The sequence below is a fragment of the Mastacembelus armatus genome, chromosome 14 (genome assembly GCF_900324485.2).
Source record: "Mastacembelus armatus chromosome 14, fMasArm1.2, whole genome shotgun sequence".
Taxonomy (NCBI): Eukaryota; Metazoa; Chordata; class Actinopteri; order Synbranchiformes; family Mastacembelidae; genus Mastacembelus; species Mastacembelus armatus.
The window spans coordinates 23,720,138-23,740,670 of NC_046646.1; the positions used below are offsets into that span (position 1 = coordinate 23,720,138).

The window sequence follows — 20,533 nt, forward strand, 5'->3', positions numbered from 1 at the left end:
GTCTGTGTCAATATTATTCTGATTAATGCACATTTAGACAAGATACATGTGGATAGTCGAGTATCCCAGCATGCATTTCACACGGCCGACATACTGAGGACACCATCAAGACTTTGTTCTACTTTTCATCCTGTTGTTCTGGCTCCAAACTTGAGAACTGACGTCAAAGAAAAAGGAATCAGCAAATTTTTGGCTTTTTTGTGATGATTCGAACCAGGTGAAGCCAGATTCCAGGGAAGGTCCAGGTGGGACCAGCTTTGACTGACGTATGTCCCTGTGACGTGGACATAAACCCAGACCTGGGTGTCAGAAACCAAGATGAGCAGCAGCATTGCTCAGTAACAGACGTGATTTAGCCTCAGTGACGTCCAGAAAACAGACAGGAACATTGCATCCTGTGGAAATAATGAGCGTGGAGCGGTGCAGTTCCGGGTGGAACAAGGAGTCCTGCAGGTTTTCACTGCTCCATCCAATCAGGGGCAGTTTCACAGCAGGTGATTAGAATAAACTGTAATTAGCTGATGAGGCAGAGGAGAAACTGTAGAGCGGTGACTTTGGTTTCAGTGAGCAGCTGATGTGCCATCAAAACAGGCCTTTGTTGGATTTTTGTTGGAGTCCAGTTCACCCCCTGCATTGGTCTTTGAGTCCTGACTTGAGTCGGGTCTGAACTGATTATCTGCCCAAATGATTCTGTACTTCAGAGACATGATTGTTCCAACAGGCTCCATATGGCCCCGATCTCAGCTTGAAAACCTGTTGTGTAAAAGCAACACCTGGTTTGGTTGACCTGATGTAAAAGCATCATGTGGGGGAGGAAAAACTACTTAAATAGAGACTTTACTGATCTCCAGCCAGACTCCTGTGTGTCAGCTGTTTGTCTCAGTGAATAACAGTGATCTTTCCTCTGCGTGACCTATGACCTGAGGTCTTTGGAAAATCAATAGAAAAAGCAGAAGTCCCAGTGGAGCTCCAACCTGGACACCATGATGAATCCAATGTTCGTCTCGTCAAGAGGAAGTTGCCGTTAACAACCAGTGACCCCTGCTGACAAAAAGGTGGAAAGCTCTGCTCGTAACGTAGAGCAGGCGGTGGGCAGCCGTTCTGTTCTCCCAGTGAAACATCCTCAAACTGTCGGCTTGTGTTTTCTGCCGAGTGAAGTCCCTCAGCAGTTTGATTTGGTCTCAGCCAAAGTCAGACTGACTTCATGCACAAACAACATCAGATCAGATATAATCCATCTGCACAGCAGCCAGACCTGCAGTGGACACTCAGTTATCTTAAGCTCCAGGAACATAAGTCACATTTGCAGAAAGAAAAGGAAAACAAAAGAGGACAACATCAGGTCTTCAGCTCTACAGAAATTTACTGTCTGTGTTTGGCACAAACCTGATCAGCTCTCAGCGAAAACTGTGGCTAAAATGTGGAAGTAAACCTGAATTTGTTTTCTAAATTTCGATGAGTGGCAGTAAATCTGTTTTCGATCCCATCTCACGTTCTCCTGCATCACTGTTCCGTGACCAAACTGAACGTGATGAGGAACCGGTGCCTGAGTCCTCACCTGCACACAGCAGGACGGACTCCATGATTCCAGCTTTGAGAGCTTCTGCTGGCCGAGTGTGGGCGAAGGCTCGCGTGCGTGGGCGTGTGGCGACGTACAGTATATTCATTTCATTAAAAGGCTTCCTGACACCGAGTTACCATGGCAACACCAGGAAGCTGGAGGATGCGTGTTGACAAGTGGACGCTGTGCGTTTCTGCACCAGTGAAGCTTTTTATTATTCTCTCAGCCTTCGACAGTCTCTGTCTGATCACCGTCCTCCCAGGTGCTAAAGGACTTTACGCCCATCGCAGACGAGCAGCTACAACGAGGTGCAGCTTTGGATTAGTGCACACGTCAGACCCGTGCGCTCGGGGATCCAGTCTGAGTCAGATTATTATTATATTTTTTTTTTACTGTTCCAAAAACACAAGCAAAACGTGTGTTTTTTAGATCTAACATTGATACTTCACTGCCTACAGTCCTACAGCAATAACCTTTACATTAGTCATACTGTGAACACTCATATCCATATATGGCCATAATGTCATTTCTCCTGTTTGAAACACAGTCTGACTAAGAATAATCTCAATTATTGATCCACAGTTTGTACTGTGAGTGATTAGAACTGTGACTATAGACAACACTGACCTACAGATGTGTTGTTTACATCTGTCAACAGAAAATACAGTTCTGACTAATAACTGCAGGTATGTGAAACCCTCCTTTTCAAACAGGAGAAATAAACCTTATATCTACAACACACATGCAGGAGTTTTAGTCAGAAAGTTATTGAGGCTGAAATGTTGAAATTAAATTAACACTAGCAGGGAGGTTTCAGTTCCTGAGGCCTTCAGGCCCAGTCCCTGTAAATCCTCTTCACTGCCCTGTTGTCCCTGGGTATAGTGACCTGTTCAACCAGGCTGCTCCTCGGCCGCCTACACTCAATGATCCTGCACAGTATCTCTGATTTATTGATCTGCATTATGGCTGCAGGTGATGTTTACATGTAATTACACCTATTATAAATATATGGCTCTACCTTGTTCTGACCTTTGTCCTGTGTATCTGTATCTGTTATTTAGCACCGTGGTTTCCCCTGAGCAGGGATAGGTTTCCCCCAATCAGCGCTCTGACAGTTTGCAATACAGGAAACTAAAGGACAAACCGTGGGGCTCGTCACAGAGGCTGCTGGGAGCTGATGTCCCAGCACAAAGAGCTGCACTGTTCCTACAGCGTGTGTGTGTGTCACTTCTGGATCGCACGTCATGCAGTCACACTCCGTTTCTCCCACGCTCAGACTCGTCACCACTGTGTGTGTGACTCGATGTCGAACCGATCACAGTCTCTCTGAGCAGTGACGCCACCGCCGACCCACGCGGGCCTCTGCCTTCTCTTCTCGTTTCAGTGTCTCCTCTCACGCTCCGGCCGGTCGCTGCTCAGTTATTTTCTTTGACTCATTCACACTTGACTGAGTGACTCAACCTGCTCGGGCCCATTGTGGCTTAAAGGTTTAAGGCGGTGATTTCTTTTCTCCAACACGGCCCCGGGGGGACGCCACTTCTGTCAAGACTGAAACTGATTGTTGGCCCACACAGGATGAGTCCTACTGACCTTACTGGTCCTGTAAATGTATTTTCTGTTAAAACACACTGGATGGACTTGGATCAGTTTTCCATGAGGCCAACAGGATGAATCCTAACGACTAATGCAGCATCTCAATAACAATTAGAATCATTTAATGAATAATCCATTAATGGAGCCCTGATTATGACTTTTTCTGTAGCGCCACCATCAGGTCGACAGTGTCGTCCTTAGATCACAGCTGGAAAAACGAACTGCGTCGTGAGAAGAGTCCGATGCTGCTCTGGTGAGACGGAAACAAGAGTGAACGTGACTGTACTGACTCAAACACTGTCATTTGATTCCTGCGCTCTTCTCATCACGAGTCCACTACTCACAGTCCGCTCACTCACACTCAGCAGGGGTGGAAGAAACCACATCAGCTGAAGACCAGCCCAGTGTTTCCCCTTCATGCGTTCAGCCTGTCGGTCCGTTCACCCTGCAGAAAAGATGAGACGGACCAACAGCTACACACACACACACACACACACACACACACACACACTAGACACTGTGCTCAGCCTGTTTCTGACAAATGAAAGACTAAGATTCTTTCAGCTCCGGGGTGAGTTTGTGGTGTCACAGTTTATCTGACTTCACATAAAAACTGACAAAAACATTTTCTGTGCTTGTAAAAATGATCAAACTAATCGCAGCAGTTTGATTAACACGCTGGTTTCAAGGAGAAGTCCTGGGCAGAGAGGACACGGTTCTTATTACGGCTCTTTGGACCTCCAGGGCCCCACAAGTGAAGGTGAACGTGAACAAGTCTCTAAAATCACTCTAAGCTTGTTGTTTCTTCCACAGACCTGAGTACACTCTGGTCCAGTCACGTACAGCACAAGCACCACTGCTAAAATAATCCTGTGAAACACGGTGTGTGCCCACCTGCTGGGAGCCACAGACGGCTCAGTAGCAGCTCTACTTTTAGAGCCTCCGTCAGTCCACACCGAGCTGTTACTATAAGGTGGTTCACACACCTGAGCCGTGGATGGCAGGATGGCAAAGACTCTGCCTGCGACAGGAGTCAAAATTAAACGACCGTGTTCCTGAAAACTGCACCAGGAGATGAAATTAATACAAGACGACAAACGGCTCATAGTTAAACTGAATCAGTCACAAGCTGAGCAGCAGGTTTTTACATTTACACCACAGATGCATACAGATGTGCAGCACGCTGCTAAATATGGCATCAAATAGTCACTGGAGAAGTGGAGTAATGTCAAAGAATAAACTCATTTCTTATATTCTTCTGAAAAGATGATTTATTTAATATAATCTATTAAAAACTACAACAACAAAAAAGAGGCTCTAACCGACAGTAGACTGGAGACGGTGGCCTGGATGTTTAGATGCAGTTGAAATAAAACAGGACAGAAAACTGACCTAATAATAATTAGTCTCACATTTACATTTAATTCATATTTAACCTACAGTCATTTTTCAAAAGTGCTTTTACTGGACAAGATTCAAACACCACATTTAGAAAAAGCAGCTGATGAAAATGCTGATTATTAGATTATTTCCTGTTAAGCATCTGACTCAAAGCTACATATCCACACAGTCTCCACACTAAACGCTTCGGACCAAGATCCCTGTTTGATACACATGCATGTAAAACAAACCACCACCCCACCTCCCAGGCAAATGCAGCAAAGCCTCATGGGAACTGTGGAAAGGAGGTATAGGTCAACCCCCTGGAGAAAACTGACTGACATACTGCATTGACTTCATCACTTCTTCATTCAGTCTTCAGTCCACAGTGGATACTGAGCCTGATGTGTTTAATGGAGGAGATTATACTGTGACTTTTAACATCCTGCCCTAATGCACTTCACTCCCATGATGACCAGTTAGTTGGTGCATGTGGTTCTGGATTCTTAAAAACTTCATTCACTGCACTGAAACTGTGACTGAGGAGGAAGGAAAACTAACCTGTGACTGACGATGCATCACGAGAGTCGCAGCAGATTAGGGCAATAAAGAGGCATAAAGAGGCATAAAGAGGCATAAAGAGGCATCAAGAGGCATAAAGAGGCATAAAGAGGCATAAAGAGGCATCAAGAGGCATAAAACAGCTACACCGAGATGCAAAATGACCACAAACAGGCCCAGAATGAGAAAACCAGATCCAAAACCAGTACAAGTAGATGCAAAACAAACAGAGCAGGTCAAAATGAGAAAAACTATAAATGACAATTAGAGCCAGACGCACAAAAAATCGACCAACTGGAGGCACAGAGGGGAAAATGAGTACAAGTACATGCAAAGCTTCTACGGGTACACAGAAAACAAGTACTTAGAAGTAACACAAACTCATAATCCACTTTCCATCTCTACACCGATCCAGGATCCAGGCTCAGGGGGACCAGCAGGGGACAATACGTCCCGGTCCAGAGCACAAATAAATCACAAACACACAACCACAACACGGGAAACACTCAGAACAAACAGGAAACAAAAAGCTGAGGATTCTTCATAAACCAGAACCAGAAACATGACCAGCAGCAGGATGTGGAACTTTACTCAGGTGCGAGTCTGTTGATGCAAACACACAAAGCCCCACTCACCTGAGGGAAGGTCAACGTGCGGGGGCGCTGAGTCTCCGGTCGAGGTTCTCCGATCTGTCTCCCACACAGAACAACCTGGAAAGTCCAGTTTCTCCGGTTCTGGCCCTCGTTAGTTTGTGTTGGAGACATTTTGCATGAATGAGGGAAATGTTTGTAGCTGCAGCACCATGTGGGTGGTGGCTGGGTGCGTTTGATTAGGTCACCTGGCATCTGTGCAGGTGGTGCAGAGGTGGTCATCACCTGTGAGCACTGCTGGAAAGTATTTACTATGTTCCATTTCCATGTAGTACTACTTCATCCTTGGACTTTACTGCATGTCAGAGCCAAAGCTTGTACTTTTTCCTGCTCTACATTTATCTACCCAGCGGTATATAAAGTACTTCAAATTAGAAGTATATGAGGTAGTTAACGTCAGCTACCCAGCGGTATATAAAGTACTTCAAATTAGAAGTATATAAGGTAGTTAACGTCAGCTACCCAGCGGTATATAAAGTACTTCAAATTAGAAGTATATAAGGTAGTTAACGTCAGCTACCCAGCGGTATATAAAGTACTTCAAATTAGAAGTATATAAGGTAGTTAACGTCAGCTACCCAGCGGCATATAAAGTACTTCAAATTAGAAGTATATGAGGTAGTTAACGTCAGCTACCCAGGAGTATATAAAGTACTTCAAATTAGAAGTATATGAGGTAGTTAACGTCAGCTACCCAGCGGTATATAAAGTACTTCAAATTAGAAGTATATAAGGTAGTTAACGTCAGCTACCCAGCGGTATATAAAGTACTTCAAATTAGAAGTATATAAGGTAGTTAACGTCAGCTACCCAGCGGTATATAAAGTACTTCAAATTAGAAGTATATGAGGTAGTTAACGTCAGCTACCCAGCGGTATATAAAGTACTTCAAATTAGAAGTATATAAGGTAGTTAATATCAGCTACCCAGCGGTATATAAAGTACTTCAAATTAGAAGTATATAAGGTAGTTAACGTCAGCTACCCAGCGGTATATAAAGTACTTCAAATTAGAAGTATATTAGGTAGTTAACATTCATTCATGTGAAATGGGCCATTCTGCACAATGAGTACTTTTACTTTGGATACTTCAAGTACATTTGGATGCTGGTACTTTAGGACTTTTACTTAGAACAGAGGATTTAATTTCTGCAAGTTGATAAGACGGGCAGCACGGTGGGTTAGTGGTTAGCCCTGTTGCCTCACAGCAAGAAGGATCCTGGTTTGAAACCCATCAGGGGCCTTTCTGTGTGGAGTCTGCATGTCCTCCCTGTGCTTGTGTGGGTTTTCTCCAGGTACTCTGGTTTCCTCCCACAGTCCAAAAACATGTATGTCAGGTTGATTGGTGACTCTAAATTGCCCATAGGAGTGAGTGTGAGTGTGTGAGGTTGTTGGTCTCTATGTGGCCCTGTGATGGACTGGGGACCTGTCCAGGGTGGACCCCTGCCTTTCACCCAGAGAGAGCTGGGATAGGCTCCAGCAGGTCCCTGGGACCCTGGTTAGGACTAGGGGGGTACAGATGATGGATGTTGATGTGACTATAGTCCCAGTAAAGGATCACAGTACAGTCGGACTGTTGGGACAAACACTGACTCTGTAAAGTCCATTTTCTGGACAGATTCTTTGTCACCTGCAGGTGTGAGAGCTGAGCTTTTCCATCCAGCAGCGATGAGCAGGAGACGCAGTCCACCGTCCTCCTGCAACACGACGGCCGTAAAGAACAGTACAGCCTTGAGCCGGAGGAGACTCATCGCTATGACAACAGGTCTTTGAGCGAGCGAGGGACCAACAAAAGCTGTTATGAAAAGGAAGCCAAGAACTCTGGTGTTTCAGAGAGCAGCCCAAAGCCTCTCTACAGGTTATTAACTTTTACTGCTGTGCTTCATATTTCTGCATCATCCACTTTGCTTCCAGAGGATTTAGAGAAAAACTCAAACTGCAAACTGAGGAGCCTTAAAGTTGATCCTGGGTGTGAAACGTCTCCCAGTTAAATACTAAAAATGTTTGTGGGCTGTGAGTTTAATAGTTAATCAGATATTTGAGCCCCAAAGAGCAAAAACCACCAACAACTAGACTCTTCTCTGAAGGCGCAGGGCAGATTTGCATCAGTGCCTTTTTCTTTCTAATTCTCGCTGACATTTTCCAGACAGAAGCTCGTTGTCGCTGATGAGGTGCCAAAGTGCTGATTACTTGTCCTCTCTAGTCTCCTTCCTGTTCCTGCCCTCAGCGGGGAAACCTGCCTGCTTCACGCTGAGGCAGAAAGCAGCTTCGAGTCCTCTCCTGACCCCCAATACAAAGGTCGGGTTCTTCGCTGTCTTTGGTGAAGTGGGCACATCAGAGTTTAATGAAGCCCTCGAGCCAGTGCAGGCATTTTCCAGCCTTAAGGAGGACGTGCTGTACTTTTACTGCAGCTAAAGTACTTAACTTAAAAGTACCAGCTTCCAAATGTACTTGAAGTATCCAAACAGCTCCAGACCTTGTTCTTGTTGGGCCTCTGTGCTGGTTCCTGCTGAACTTCAGACAGGTGGATGAAACACGGAGCCAGCACACACACACACACACACACACACACTCACATTCACTCTGACTTCACTATGATTTGAATTCAGTCTAATGAAGACGAGACTGTTTGACAGTCAAATCAGCTGCAGGTCCTGAACCTCGGGAGGAAACCACCATCCCTGTCTCTCATCGGACTGCAGCCACATTGTTTTACAGTGACGGGCTGAGTCGGGACGTTTGGACCCTTCAGCTGTGGATGCGGTAACAGCTCCTGCCTCACGAGTAGGTAACGTTAATCAGTTTTACTCCAATGTTTCTGTTCAGGCTGTAATTCAATGAGCAAACACACACACACACAGACACCTCAAAGGTGTGTGTGTCTGTGTGTGTGTCTCATCCTGCACTGAGGTTATAAATATTTAATGTGCAGGAGGTGCAGGAGTCTCAGGCCTGTTAATCATAAACACAGTGACATTAACACCTCCCTAGGTGTACCTAATAAAGTGGTACAGAGGAAACTGGGACTGCAGCCATGTGGACTTGTGGGTTTCTGGTCTGGTGACAGACACGTGAAGGATTTGGGTGTTTTGTCCTGTTTCATTCAAGCTGAGAAAACCCAGAGTTTGTGCACGGGCCTGAGACGACACACGTCTGAACCGACTCTGTGTCAAAGGTCAACATGGACTTTCTGCTTGTTCATAAATATATGTCATGAATACAGGCGGCGTGAAAACACCATCCGGTTGGTTCCGCTCTGGCGTTTACCCACAATCCTCTGCAGTCCTGCTGCTTTTAGCTCCATTCATCACGTAGAATGAGTGTTGAGCACCTGCTGCAGGTGAATCTGGCTGACTGGGTCACTCCTGGCCAGGTCAGACCCCACCCACACACACACCACACACACCCCTGCAGCCTGAGCATGATAAATGTTATACCTGCCAACACCTGCACGTTTAGGGGTAAAAGGACTAATCTGACGGGTCTGTCCTGGTCCACAATAATGTCGTTTCAAACCCAGACCTCCATCTTCGCCCTGCTCCTCTTCCAAACCGCGCGTCCTTGGAAAATCCCCGAGTGGCAGCTCGATTTGTATTCTCAGCATCCAGACAGGCGGGCTGGGTGTCACGAAACGCTCCTCCTGCCGCGATGGGAGAGGAAGGGACGGACTGAGGGAGGAGCCGGGCTGTCAAGGTGATCCGGCAGACCTCTCTTCTTATTAGTCCTGACGTTCCCCGCACGACGCGCAGCTCCGGGCAGCGGCGCGCAGGGAGCACACACGGAGAGCGGCGGCCGACCGGACCGGACCGGAGCCGCGGGCAGCGCGCACACACGCACGGGGAGCGGGCTCAGCAACGGAGCTTTTAGTGGCAGGTTTTGTGATTTTCAAACATTTTTGGATGGAGCGAGCCGAGTGCGTCACCTCGTCTGAAACGGCCGAGGAGCGGAAGGTGAGTTTTTTCATCCAAACACTAAAGCACCTGTGATATTTGATTACCTGCCACATTGTCGCGTCACGTCCGAGCCTGGCGCTTTAAAATATTCATTGATTGGCTGTTCAGTCTTTATTCTGAGTGTCAGAGAGAGGAGCCTGACAACAGCAGTGCGTCTCACGGGTTGCGTAATGTGCGGTCGGTCAGGGATGATTTGGCACAGACACGTCCAAATATCAGCCGAACACTTTTTAATGCTGTTGTGACTCGTTTGATTTAGCCCAAGGGCAACGATACGGAAGACACATGGGGCCCCAAACACCCAAGGGCCCAAATAGGGTCTATAGCTGAAGGGCCAGTTCACTTCTTCTCCCTTAAATGTGAAATAATGACATTTTAAGACTTGAGCTAAATCAGTCAATTCTCTTTGAGGCTTTATTTGATCCTTATGTGTTTGTTGCTGTTAAGACTCAGACACTTTGGATTTTTTATTATCATCCATATATCCAGACCCTTTGCACGTTATCACACCAGTCAGACCAGTCTGTTGATTGAGTGCTGGGGCCAGCAGGGACCTGCTGCAGCATCATGGGGCCTCAACACCCTGTGGGTGAAACCACAGAGTCAGATCCAGGTCAGATCCAGTTCACTCAGTTGGCGCCTCAGGCTGTGTACTTGTGTTAGCCATGTTAGCGTAGCCCACAGTATAAATACAGGTCAACAAACAAAAACAGCGACTAACAGGTTAAAGTGTTGACTCTGCTTTTACAGCCAAATGTGCAGGTAGTCTCTGCTATAAAAGCAGAAATCCAAACTCCAACCTTCAGCCTGTGCACTGACCAGATCTGACAGTTTATGGCTTTATTTTTGACTCATGTCCATTTTAATAGGGATGTGCTGTAAATAAAAGCAGAATATAAACATGAACTTGTATAGATTCATCTTATTCATCCATTATTTCTTTTTTCTAATCTGGACTCTGTGTATTTACTGATGACAGTTTAGTAAAGAGTTGGTTATTTTCTTGGTTCTTACTTTCTAAAATGACAGTTTTCCTTCCCCTTCCTGTCAAATTAAAACCTCCAACATGTGAGATACTCACAGTTTATAAAGTACTTCAACCTGGTCTGATGTAGTAAACTTCAACATACACACTAATGCAGCAGGAATATTCATCAGGTATAACAGGAAACACTGACAGGGACCAGTTTACTACACTATGAGTACTTTTACTTTGATACTTTAAGTACATTTTGCTACTGTTACTGCAGTAAAGGACCTGGGTTTTCGCTGCCTCTGGTTCTGTAAAGAAAAGTTTTATACACACACCAGCGTCCAGTCGAAGTTGTGACGGTCATTCGCAGTAATGTGCCAATAAAAGCAGTGAAGAAGAAGATTTCTAATGGTTTTATAGGGAAGGAGGATCCAGAGCTTTAAACCCAAAGGGTGTCAGTTTGGCTGCAGGTTGTGGTTCATATGGAACAAAAAGTCAAAGAAACAAAAGGGGGCTATAAATAGTGTGAGCACTGTACACGTGTGGGCGGCGGCTGACGTCTGAGCGTACTGTATATTCCTCAACGCTCCTTTCTGATGACAGGCAGGAAGCGTGGGGCCTGAACAAAGGCTGTGTTCAATATCAGCGCTCATCAGCAGCTGCAGAACATCTGTGTGACCACGGAGGTGAAATGCAGGTGGAAGGATTAAAGAATCCATGACATGACAGGACTCGTGCTGTAACAACACACGCGTGTGCCCAAATAAACACCTGCTCATTCTCACTGGTGTCTTGAAACAACATTATTCTATTTTATCTGTTTGGTTTTTGTTGTTGTTGACACCAGGAGGAAAAAGTCTCAGTGATCAGGGCTGATGCAGAGATGAATGAGATGACCTTTGACCTCTGGTACATTAATGCTGATATCTGCAGGTGATTCATATGATTTAAAACAGTTTGTTATGCTTTTTTTTTTTAAAATCCTGTTACACCTGGATTTCTTCATCACACACTTTACAGTGACCCTGTACCAGGGGTCATAAACCCCGTTTGCACCGTGGTCGTCCATCTTTATCTACTGGCTATAGGTCGCACTAGGCTAAATGCTAAACTCAGCATGCTAACATTAGCATGTAGTTTGTGCTGGACCTCGCAGGCGTCCACAGAGAGTTCCTGGACTTCATGTCCTGGTTTCTGTCCTGACGTGCAGTGGGAACTGTGGGAACCTATAGACACAGGTGTGTTCCTTTCTAGTCTCTGTCCAATCAGGCCAGTTTGCCTCAGGTGGACTCCAGTCAGGTTCCAGACACGTCTCAAGGAGAATGAGAATGAGCAAACAGGAGGAGCAGAGTTTTCCACTTTTAATAAGTCTGCAAACACAGCCAGAGTCCTGAGCTGGGTTTTCAGACTGGCTCTGAAAGTCCTGATATTTAGATTCATCCTCGTTTTCTTCCGTTTGTGACCTGTAATGGTTTTAAAAGTCGCAGGCGTCAGATGAGAAAATGCTTCATATGTGAATGTTTAAACATATCTGGGAGGTGACTGTAGTATGGAAGGAATAAGGGAAAACAGTAATATTATGTAATATATTCTGTTTTTCCCCAGTTACTCAGTGTCTTTCTTTACTTCGCTGTGAATATTTTCTCTGAGCTGCTCTCTGACGTGTGAAACTGATACTCACCCCCCGAGGTCGTTGTCATAATCCTGCCAGAACAGCTGAGATCTATAACCCTGCAGCCTCTGCTCTGTTTTTTCTGCTCTGCGTTCTCTGTGTTCAAAGTGTGGCCTCTTCCCCCCGTGTGTCTCTGCAGAGCAGCCTGAGGCCGAGGAGTCCGGCCGAGATCTGAGAGGGAAGAATTCGGTGTCCCGGCATCGTAGACGGACCCCTGAGTCCGGGCGGCGTGAAGTCCGACACCGTGACCAGCTGTTTCCCTTCACGTGGCCGAACCGGTCCGACGAGGTTTCGCGCAGCACCTCTGGGCTCTTTGTCGCTTCTGATTGGACGATGCCTAAGTTCATCTGACCCACAGCCCTTTGTGACTTCCTGCTTCAACTTCTTCTTTCTGATTTTTATTTCCTTTTGTCACTCGAGCTAAAGTTCTGCATCAAAAATCAGGTGACGATGCCACTGCAGTTTGACCTTCCATCAGAAAAGACGTAAACACTTTCAGCCACTGCAGCTGCATCCACCTCCCAAGAGGGTCTGATTATTGGAAGGAGTCTGGAGGAGGATTCAAATGGATGTTTGCTGCTGCTGAAACACCAGGGAAGGTGCAGGGTTGATCCGTCGACCTGTGGAATAACAGACTGAAGGTGTGTGTTTGTCCTGGGGTTCACACACACTCCCTCTAAATGAGAAGTGCAGCTGCTTTCAAACACATCTGGGCAGATACACAGCATCTGCAAACAGAAAGGAGAAGTCTTTTTTATTTGCAGGTTAAAGACTAAATTAATCCTTTCCAGTCACATAGTTTGGACCCGGACCATCCTGTGATCTACGGTCATTTATCGCACCAACAAGCAAGAAGTCCGTGACTGCTGTTAACGCCATTTCTCATTTGCATCTATTTTTTCACCCTGGGATTACAGCCCACAGGAAAGCTGTCAGCATTTTAATTAGTAATATTTTTATCACTGAACGTGGTGAATGTGCCAGAATCTGGCTCTTTGACCCTGGAGAGCCGACTCAGAAGTGTGCAGAGGACAACTGGACCTCATACACATCCCATCCTGCACATCTGTAAACTCACCTCTTCGGGCCTTGGGGGGAACTCGCTGCCCGTCCCGTCACCGCCATGGTGATGTCACAGGGCACCTACACCTTCCTGGCCTGTTTCGCTGGCTTCTGGTTGGTCTGGGCCCTCGTCGTCATGCTCTGCTGTTTCTGCAGCTTCCTGCAGCGCCGGCTGAAGCGCCGCCGCGAGGAGAGGCTCCGGGAGCAGTGTCTACGAACCGTAGAGATGGAGCCGCTCAGCTGTCACCCCACGGGATTCCCACCAGCGCCACCTGCTCCACCACCACCGCCACCTCAGCTGAGCAGGGAGCCGCCGCAGTTCTGCCCTCCTCAAACCCTGTCGCCACCACTTCCTCTGCAGGTTCCTCATCCTCTGCCACAAGCAACCTGGGTCAGCCTGCCAGGTAACATAAAGGCTGTTTGTCCGTATTACATTATATATGTGCACAGTGGTTTTTAATCCTGCTTTATGTTTCTGCAGTTGAGTTATAACATGTTTGTTGTTCGGTTTGTATTTCCTGTGTTTTTGCTCATTAGCACTGGTGGATTATAGGGGGGCTCTGTAATTTCTAGGATTTTCCTGGATAAATGAGTTGAACCTCGAGTGTGGGCTCAGCACATGCTCAGTTCCTCATCAGCTTTTCGGTATTTGGCATCGTGCAGCATCCAGAGCACAGGGCACGCTAACAGGATCTGTGGATACTGAGTGGGAGTATTTTATGCTTCGTTATTCTTCTAAAAGTTCTTGGCTCCATGAAGTTAGATCTGTTATAAAGTTCTTAGAATAACTAAGCACTGGGTTTTAAGATGCAAATAGAGCTGAGCTGAGGGGATGACGGTTTGGAGACTGTGGATGTTTGTTTGCAGACTGAATTTGACACCACTAGTGACACGAGCGTAAATGAGAACCCAGTACCTGTGAATGATGGTGGGCTGGATGTGTTTCTGGGGTTAAAGTTGGTTATGATCCGTTTTTACTACAAACTTTATCTGCGAGAGACTCAGCTCAGAAAGGTTGAAGGTTTTCAGAGCCGGCTGCCTCGGACTCGGACACATCCATAATAATCTATAATGCATGAAACAATCAGTGAGAGTTGGCTCCTTCCATTTCTCTGACACTGTAATTACACTTCAGCAGAAACACTCAAAATATCAACTCGTTCATGAATTAGCGTGGACGACAAACTCACTGCAGGGCTTCTCTCCAGCACATTACTCTCCTCTTTACTGCTGAGTGTGAAATCACTGACAAATACCAAACCTGTCACGTCCTGTTTTGTGCTGATTTAATTCAGTTTCTGTACTTTCACTGACAATCACGACAAAGACAGAGAAGAAAGTCCCTCTGAGGATCCAGACGCTGACAGAAGAGCCGAGGACAGGAGGAGGATCATTACGTAGTCTATCAGAGTGTTTTAGCCTCAGAGTGTTTAGGTCCTCAGCCTCCACCTCCCTGCCTGCAGGGCAGCTTCCCCCCCGCGGGGCGTCATAGTGACAGCTGCTGCCGAGGCGTAGGCGGTGGCTGTGGAGGATCGGAGCGAGCAACAACACGGCCGGGGCAAAGTCAGAGAGACGAGCAGAAAGACACAGTCAGTGGGAGAGAGAGAGAGAGAGAGAGAGAGAGAGAGAGAGAGAGAGAGAGAGAGAGAGAGAGAGAGGACCCTTCCCCTCAGTTTGTACATAGACGGTTCGTAAGCAGCCCTCCTGTGCTGAGACGTAGCTGAGTCCTAACACTCAAACTTGCTGATTTACTCACAATTCACAAGTCAAGTCTCTGAGCTTCCTTTACTTCCAGCTGTTCCCTGGGTCAGGACCCACAGACAACCTGCTGCAGACGAGACGGTGGAGGCAGCCGAGACTGGCTGGACGTCTAACCTGTGCAGCTGGGTCTGGTCTGGTCTGGTCTGGTCTGGTCTGGTCTGGGGCATCCACCAGGTGCATGTGCAATGGGAACACTGAGCTCACACATATGGATTCAAAGGCCCGAGTCAGCAACAGTTCATTGTGAATGAGACTGGACTTTGCAGCCTTGTGGCACCGAGCTACATCACAGGGGAACTTCATGCAGATGTTGTCTGCTGCAGTGCAGGGACAGCCAGGTGAGAGCCAGTCCGCTGCCTCTTCACCACAACAGTCCAGTACAATGTCCGCATCACTGCTGACGCTGCACCGATCAGATCCAGAGACAGTGCAACATTCAACTGTTAACCACAGAACTAAAAACATCTCTGCTAAAGAAAAAGTGTGTGAGAGATAAGCAGGAAGAGCTTCCACATTAACGCAGATCTTAGTTTTAAGAGAAGCAGACATTCTGTGATGAGTCTGAGGACTGGAACCAGATCCAAATGCTCTTTTCATCACCGCCCTGCCTCATTCATACAGTCACTACTAGCAACCACAGCCACAGTCTAACACTGCAGGTTATGTGCCGTGGTCCAACTCTGCAAAATGCCTGAGCCCACAACTTGTTCCAAGCATCTTTATGGAAATCACCAAACATCAGAGATAAACACGAGGCAACTTGGCTTTTCAGGAATTCAACCTTAAACCCTGGAACAGCCGGAAAAACTCATCTGAACTGGGAAAAATGCAACTGCAGAGAAAAAGACTGTCAGCAGCATCACAACAGTTAGAATCTCCAACAAGCTCATACAATCATACAATAAAACTAATACATCTAGACACAGGTGAAGAAGGCAGAGGAGGAGGGTAGACAAAACCTGTACAGAGACCAGGGGAGAGCTGGAGCGACTAAAAGAGCATCAGCTGCTGCCAAAGATGCTTAACGAGTTCAGGCAGACAGTAACGGATAAAACAAAAGGCTCCTGGAGCCTCAGTCACAAAGCAGACTGATGAAGAGGTTCAGTATCCAGGCAGCAGCAGAGCAAACGGAGAAGCAGGTGCCGACCAGCTGAGCACAGCAGAGGACGAGCGAGCTGAGACGAGGAGAGAGCCACTTGGAGACTCGCTGTGGATTCACGGAAACAGTCTGGAGCTTTTTGGCCAGTTTCAGCTGATAGTTTAGGTTTTTAGACCAGTGGATGTTTCTCCACACTCTGACCAAACCAGAGCTAAAAGCACTTTGCACATGTGAACAGTCAATTACAACTGAGGGCAAAAATCCAAGAAACTGGTGTTAAACTGGGAAACTCCAGGCTCCATGGAAACTGAATCTGCTGGGAGTCCGACCATCGCTGACCACATCCGGTTAGAGACATGGTCCTCACAGAATCAGGCGTCATGATGGTCCCAGTGGAAACAGTAGTGTTAGGACTGAGCTGATCCACTGTGAGAGTCTGATCCTGTAGGTGCAGTCTCTGTGAGGCGTGATAGACTATGGCCAGGCACACACACACACACACACACACACACACACACACACACACACATTTGCATCCATAAATACATGCAGCACCATGACAACAGCTCAACAAACAGCTGTAGGTTTCCAACACTGTGCTGTTTGTTTTTGTGGCTGTAAACAAGCTCAAGAATAAAATGTGGACTGGTTTTGTTTTGGTGTCATAAATAAATAATATTTAAATAATTTGACCTGGATTATGGCGTCAAACGAAACATCGGAGCATCACCAAAGTTTTTAGATTTTATCCTGACGGAAACATGAACGTCGCAACCAAATTTTATGCTAATACAGTCAGTAGTTTCTCTGAGGATGCTGCCTGAAAAACCTCCTGTTTTGCACCAGAAAATGACATTGAACGCACCACACAGACTCCAGCCGACGGCCAACCAGCACGTACGATCTGCACCTGGTGAGAGGAAATGCCTCTCCACACCAGCAGGGGGCGGTAGAAAGTAGAAACGTATACTCAAACATTTTGACCTACACCCCAGGTCATACTAGGCAGTGCTCTCTTTGCCAGGGATGATAATGTTCTTAATATTTTCCTAAATTTAGATGTCAAGCTGACAAATCTCTGCAGGAAACTGATGTTTTTTTCATTTCTCACTGCAACATTTCAGAAATAATCGAGCGCTTCAGTGAGACGGGAGCTAAATTACTTACTTAATTAAGAAAAATGTTTCATCCTGGGAGACATTTCACACTGTGATGTGCTACTGTTCGTATCTCAGCTCCACTGGAGTCTAAAAGCAGGACGGGAGGTTGTGTAACATTTTCACAGATATTGATCAGGATCTGGGCAGATTCTTTAGTCTGGAAATAGAAAGTCTCTTCAGCGGTTCCAAAAAAAAAACGGATGTTTTCAGCCCATGTGAGTCTCATCAGGTCAGAAATCTTTTCCTCTGTACTCACAGTACTGAAAGTAGTATCTCACTGTGCCCACAGACTGTGAGGACAAAGGGAAAGAGTTTTTTATTACTTCATATTCATATTACTTGAATCAGTGCAGTATGTCAAACTAATTCGTGTCAGGTAACTATGGGGGCCCCAAGCTGCTCCATTTCAACATTATTCAGCTGTACGGACAGAACCGAGACCGGACAGAACCCAAGTCAGCTCAGATGGGTCAGGATGGGGCGGGTACGGGGGCGCTGCGTATTCTGCTGTTTGTTTACATCTTGGCCTTTATTGAAAAAAAACCAAACTACTCCTCAGCTCCAACAGTCGGGAGCTGGAGCAGCTGTTGTCCCATAACACCTGAGAAGTCTGCACAGGTGTTTCTGCTGAACCAATAATACAAAGTCTGTTTGAACATTTTGCTGCTGAGCTTTTTAATTGCAAAGGAAAGTGAAATGAGAGCAGCAGCTGGGAAGGCTCCAGTTATCAGTCAGTCAGTGCACAACAGGCTGACAACAGGCTGAAACGGCTCTTTGATAAATCTGCATCAACCCCCCCAGACCACAGTCCCTGACAGATACAGGTCCAGACGTCTGGAGGACAAAACAACATCCACATTCAACAAAAAGCCACATTTGTTACAGGGAAGCAGGAATTAGAGAGAAAATCCAAACTGCTCATTTACGCACCAGGAGTTTGAAGTAGCATCAGTAAGTGCAGTAATCAGTGCTTTTTCTGACTTAGTGTGCAAACCCAGCTTTCAGGGGGAGTGGGCTTTTGTCTTTACCTTGAAGCGCTGGGAGCCGGTCAGAGGTGAAGCCTGCTCCCATCGTCCAGCAGATTGTGCAGCTGCTCTAAACGAATCCGGGCACATCTGGATGGAAACAATTTGCCCGATAATGTCAAACCACCACAGCAGCACAGTGTGAAATCACTCGTTCACGGCCTCGCCGCTGCCGACCGTACGTGACAGAGCAGCAAACAGCAGCAGCAGCAGCAGCAGCACACACTTATGACTCATTACAGTCTTCTCTGCTTTCACAACTGTAATTTTCACATCTGTAAAATGGTTTTGATGATGGGTTTGTTTGTAAAAAGGAGCAAACGAGCCACGGGCACAATCTCCTCCGACGTTACTGTTACTGTACGGTGCAGGAAGGCTGGAGTCTTCAGACAGAAGCAGCGTGAGCGGAAACAAGCGCGCCTGAAGAAGGAGGGTGACACGAGGGAGTGAAATGTGTGTGAGAGAGAAATGTGATGGGAGAGTTCAGACCTGACGTGATGGGTTTTGTTCCTGCAGCTGAAACACTCACGTGTGTCAGAGTCGGCTGGTTTCTGATGGCTGCAGTGGATTTATCATAAACTGCCTCCCTTCAGCTTCAAACACAGACTCTCCTCACTGTCCTCGTGAAATTGTGGGGAAAATGTATTTTGGGCTCCTGCAGATTTTAGTTTTGTGTTTGACCAAAATCAAGACAATGTTGTGATTTGACTCTTTCTTCTTTCAGACACAGAAGCTTTCGGGAAGCCGCCCTGCTACGAGGAGGCGGTCCTGATGGAGGATCCCCCGCCACCCTACAGCGAGGTCTTGGCTGACCCACGGGGGGGAACTTACCTGAAACCTGCTCCACATCGAGCTGCACCACTGCCTTTCAGGGAGCACCAGGATCCTGCGCCGGTGTTCATGTCCGAGACCAGCAAGCCTCCCGCGGAGACTGTGATTCCCGATCGGGGTTACTCCTCCCTGATACGCCTGCCTTCATCCCAGCGCTGGGACTCCCTGGGGCATCTCCTGTCCAACATGGACCTGAACCACAACAACCTCACCCCGCCAGGGGCCCACGCTCTCCAGGCTGCTGCTGCGATGGCCACCATGCCCCGCCGAGAGCCCAGGACACACCAAGACGGAATGGGGCTCCGAGGTGGAATGCAGACCCTCCAAGGGGGGATACACGGACTCCAAGGAAGGTTGCAGGGGCTTCAGGGGGTTCATGGACTGAGGGGACTGGAGCCCAGCTGTGGCCTACCGACAGCCTTCCCCCTGCTGGGCCGGAGCACTGCTGTCTAGGCCTGAATGTTTTCTGACCAACCCCTACGTAGGTCCATCCCCATAGAGCCTTAAGCAGGAGATCTTAAAAGACAGACCTCCATCTGTGCTTTGCTGCTTGGTGTTTACGGCACCGACGCCACCAGATGAAGAGAGAAAAATGGGATAAAGTGCTGCAGAGGCATCAGGAGTTCAATTCCCCGTGCAGCTCTGTGGGCGGCGGTGCCACTTACTGTGCTGGGACTGTGGATTTCATCTCTGTGTGTGGGTTAAAGAGGAAATTACACAGCGTTTCAAAGCGGTTTGTGGAGTCTCTGAGGTATCCGGGTGTCAAAAGCTAATTGAGTCAAGGTTTGTTTGAACAGCAGAGGAGACATCAGGAGCAGTAGCGAGGAAGAGCATCAAACGAGGAGACAGTCGTCCAGACTCCCTCCGGCTTCCTGTTCATCTCTACCTCCGCTCTTCATATCGCCCTCTCATTCTGTTCATCCCTCCTCTTCTCTTCCTGCGCCGGTGAAACCTATTGTACCAGTCTGCTGTTGCCATGGCTCCCGGGAACTGTCTGTTACCCACGACGACCTCGTCTCCTCTCTGCTCTGATTTTTGAAGAGTGATGCAGCTTCTTCTCGAGGACTCTGAGTATTAGCGCCTGAACAAGAACACACGTCGACCTTCGCTCTGACTTCAGTGTTCACCATTACCACAAACTCTCCGGTGAACCGAGTGTCCATGGCCTGTGTTTGGTAACATGCTTTTGTTACGTCTTTATCTGCTGTAGTTTGGCTCATCCTGGTACTTAGGGCCTCCTGGTGGCGTTAGCT

General features: G+C 47.2%; 1 protein-coding gene across 1 annotated transcript; it reads left to right on the top strand.

Annotated features, from left to right (window-relative positions):
* Positions 1–13,075: 13,075 nt before the first annotated feature.
* On the top strand, positions 13,076–19,733 carry prr7 (proline rich 7 (synaptic)). Its single transcript, XM_026329111.1, has 2 exons — positions 13,076–13,808; positions 19,174–19,733. The coding sequence occupies exons 1-2, from the start codon at positions 13,466–13,468 to the stop codon at positions 19,731–19,733; spliced, it is 903 nt and encodes a 300-aa protein (XP_026184896.1). The 5' UTR covers positions 13,076–13,465.
* The last annotated feature ends 800 nt before the right edge of the window (positions 19,734–20,533 follow it).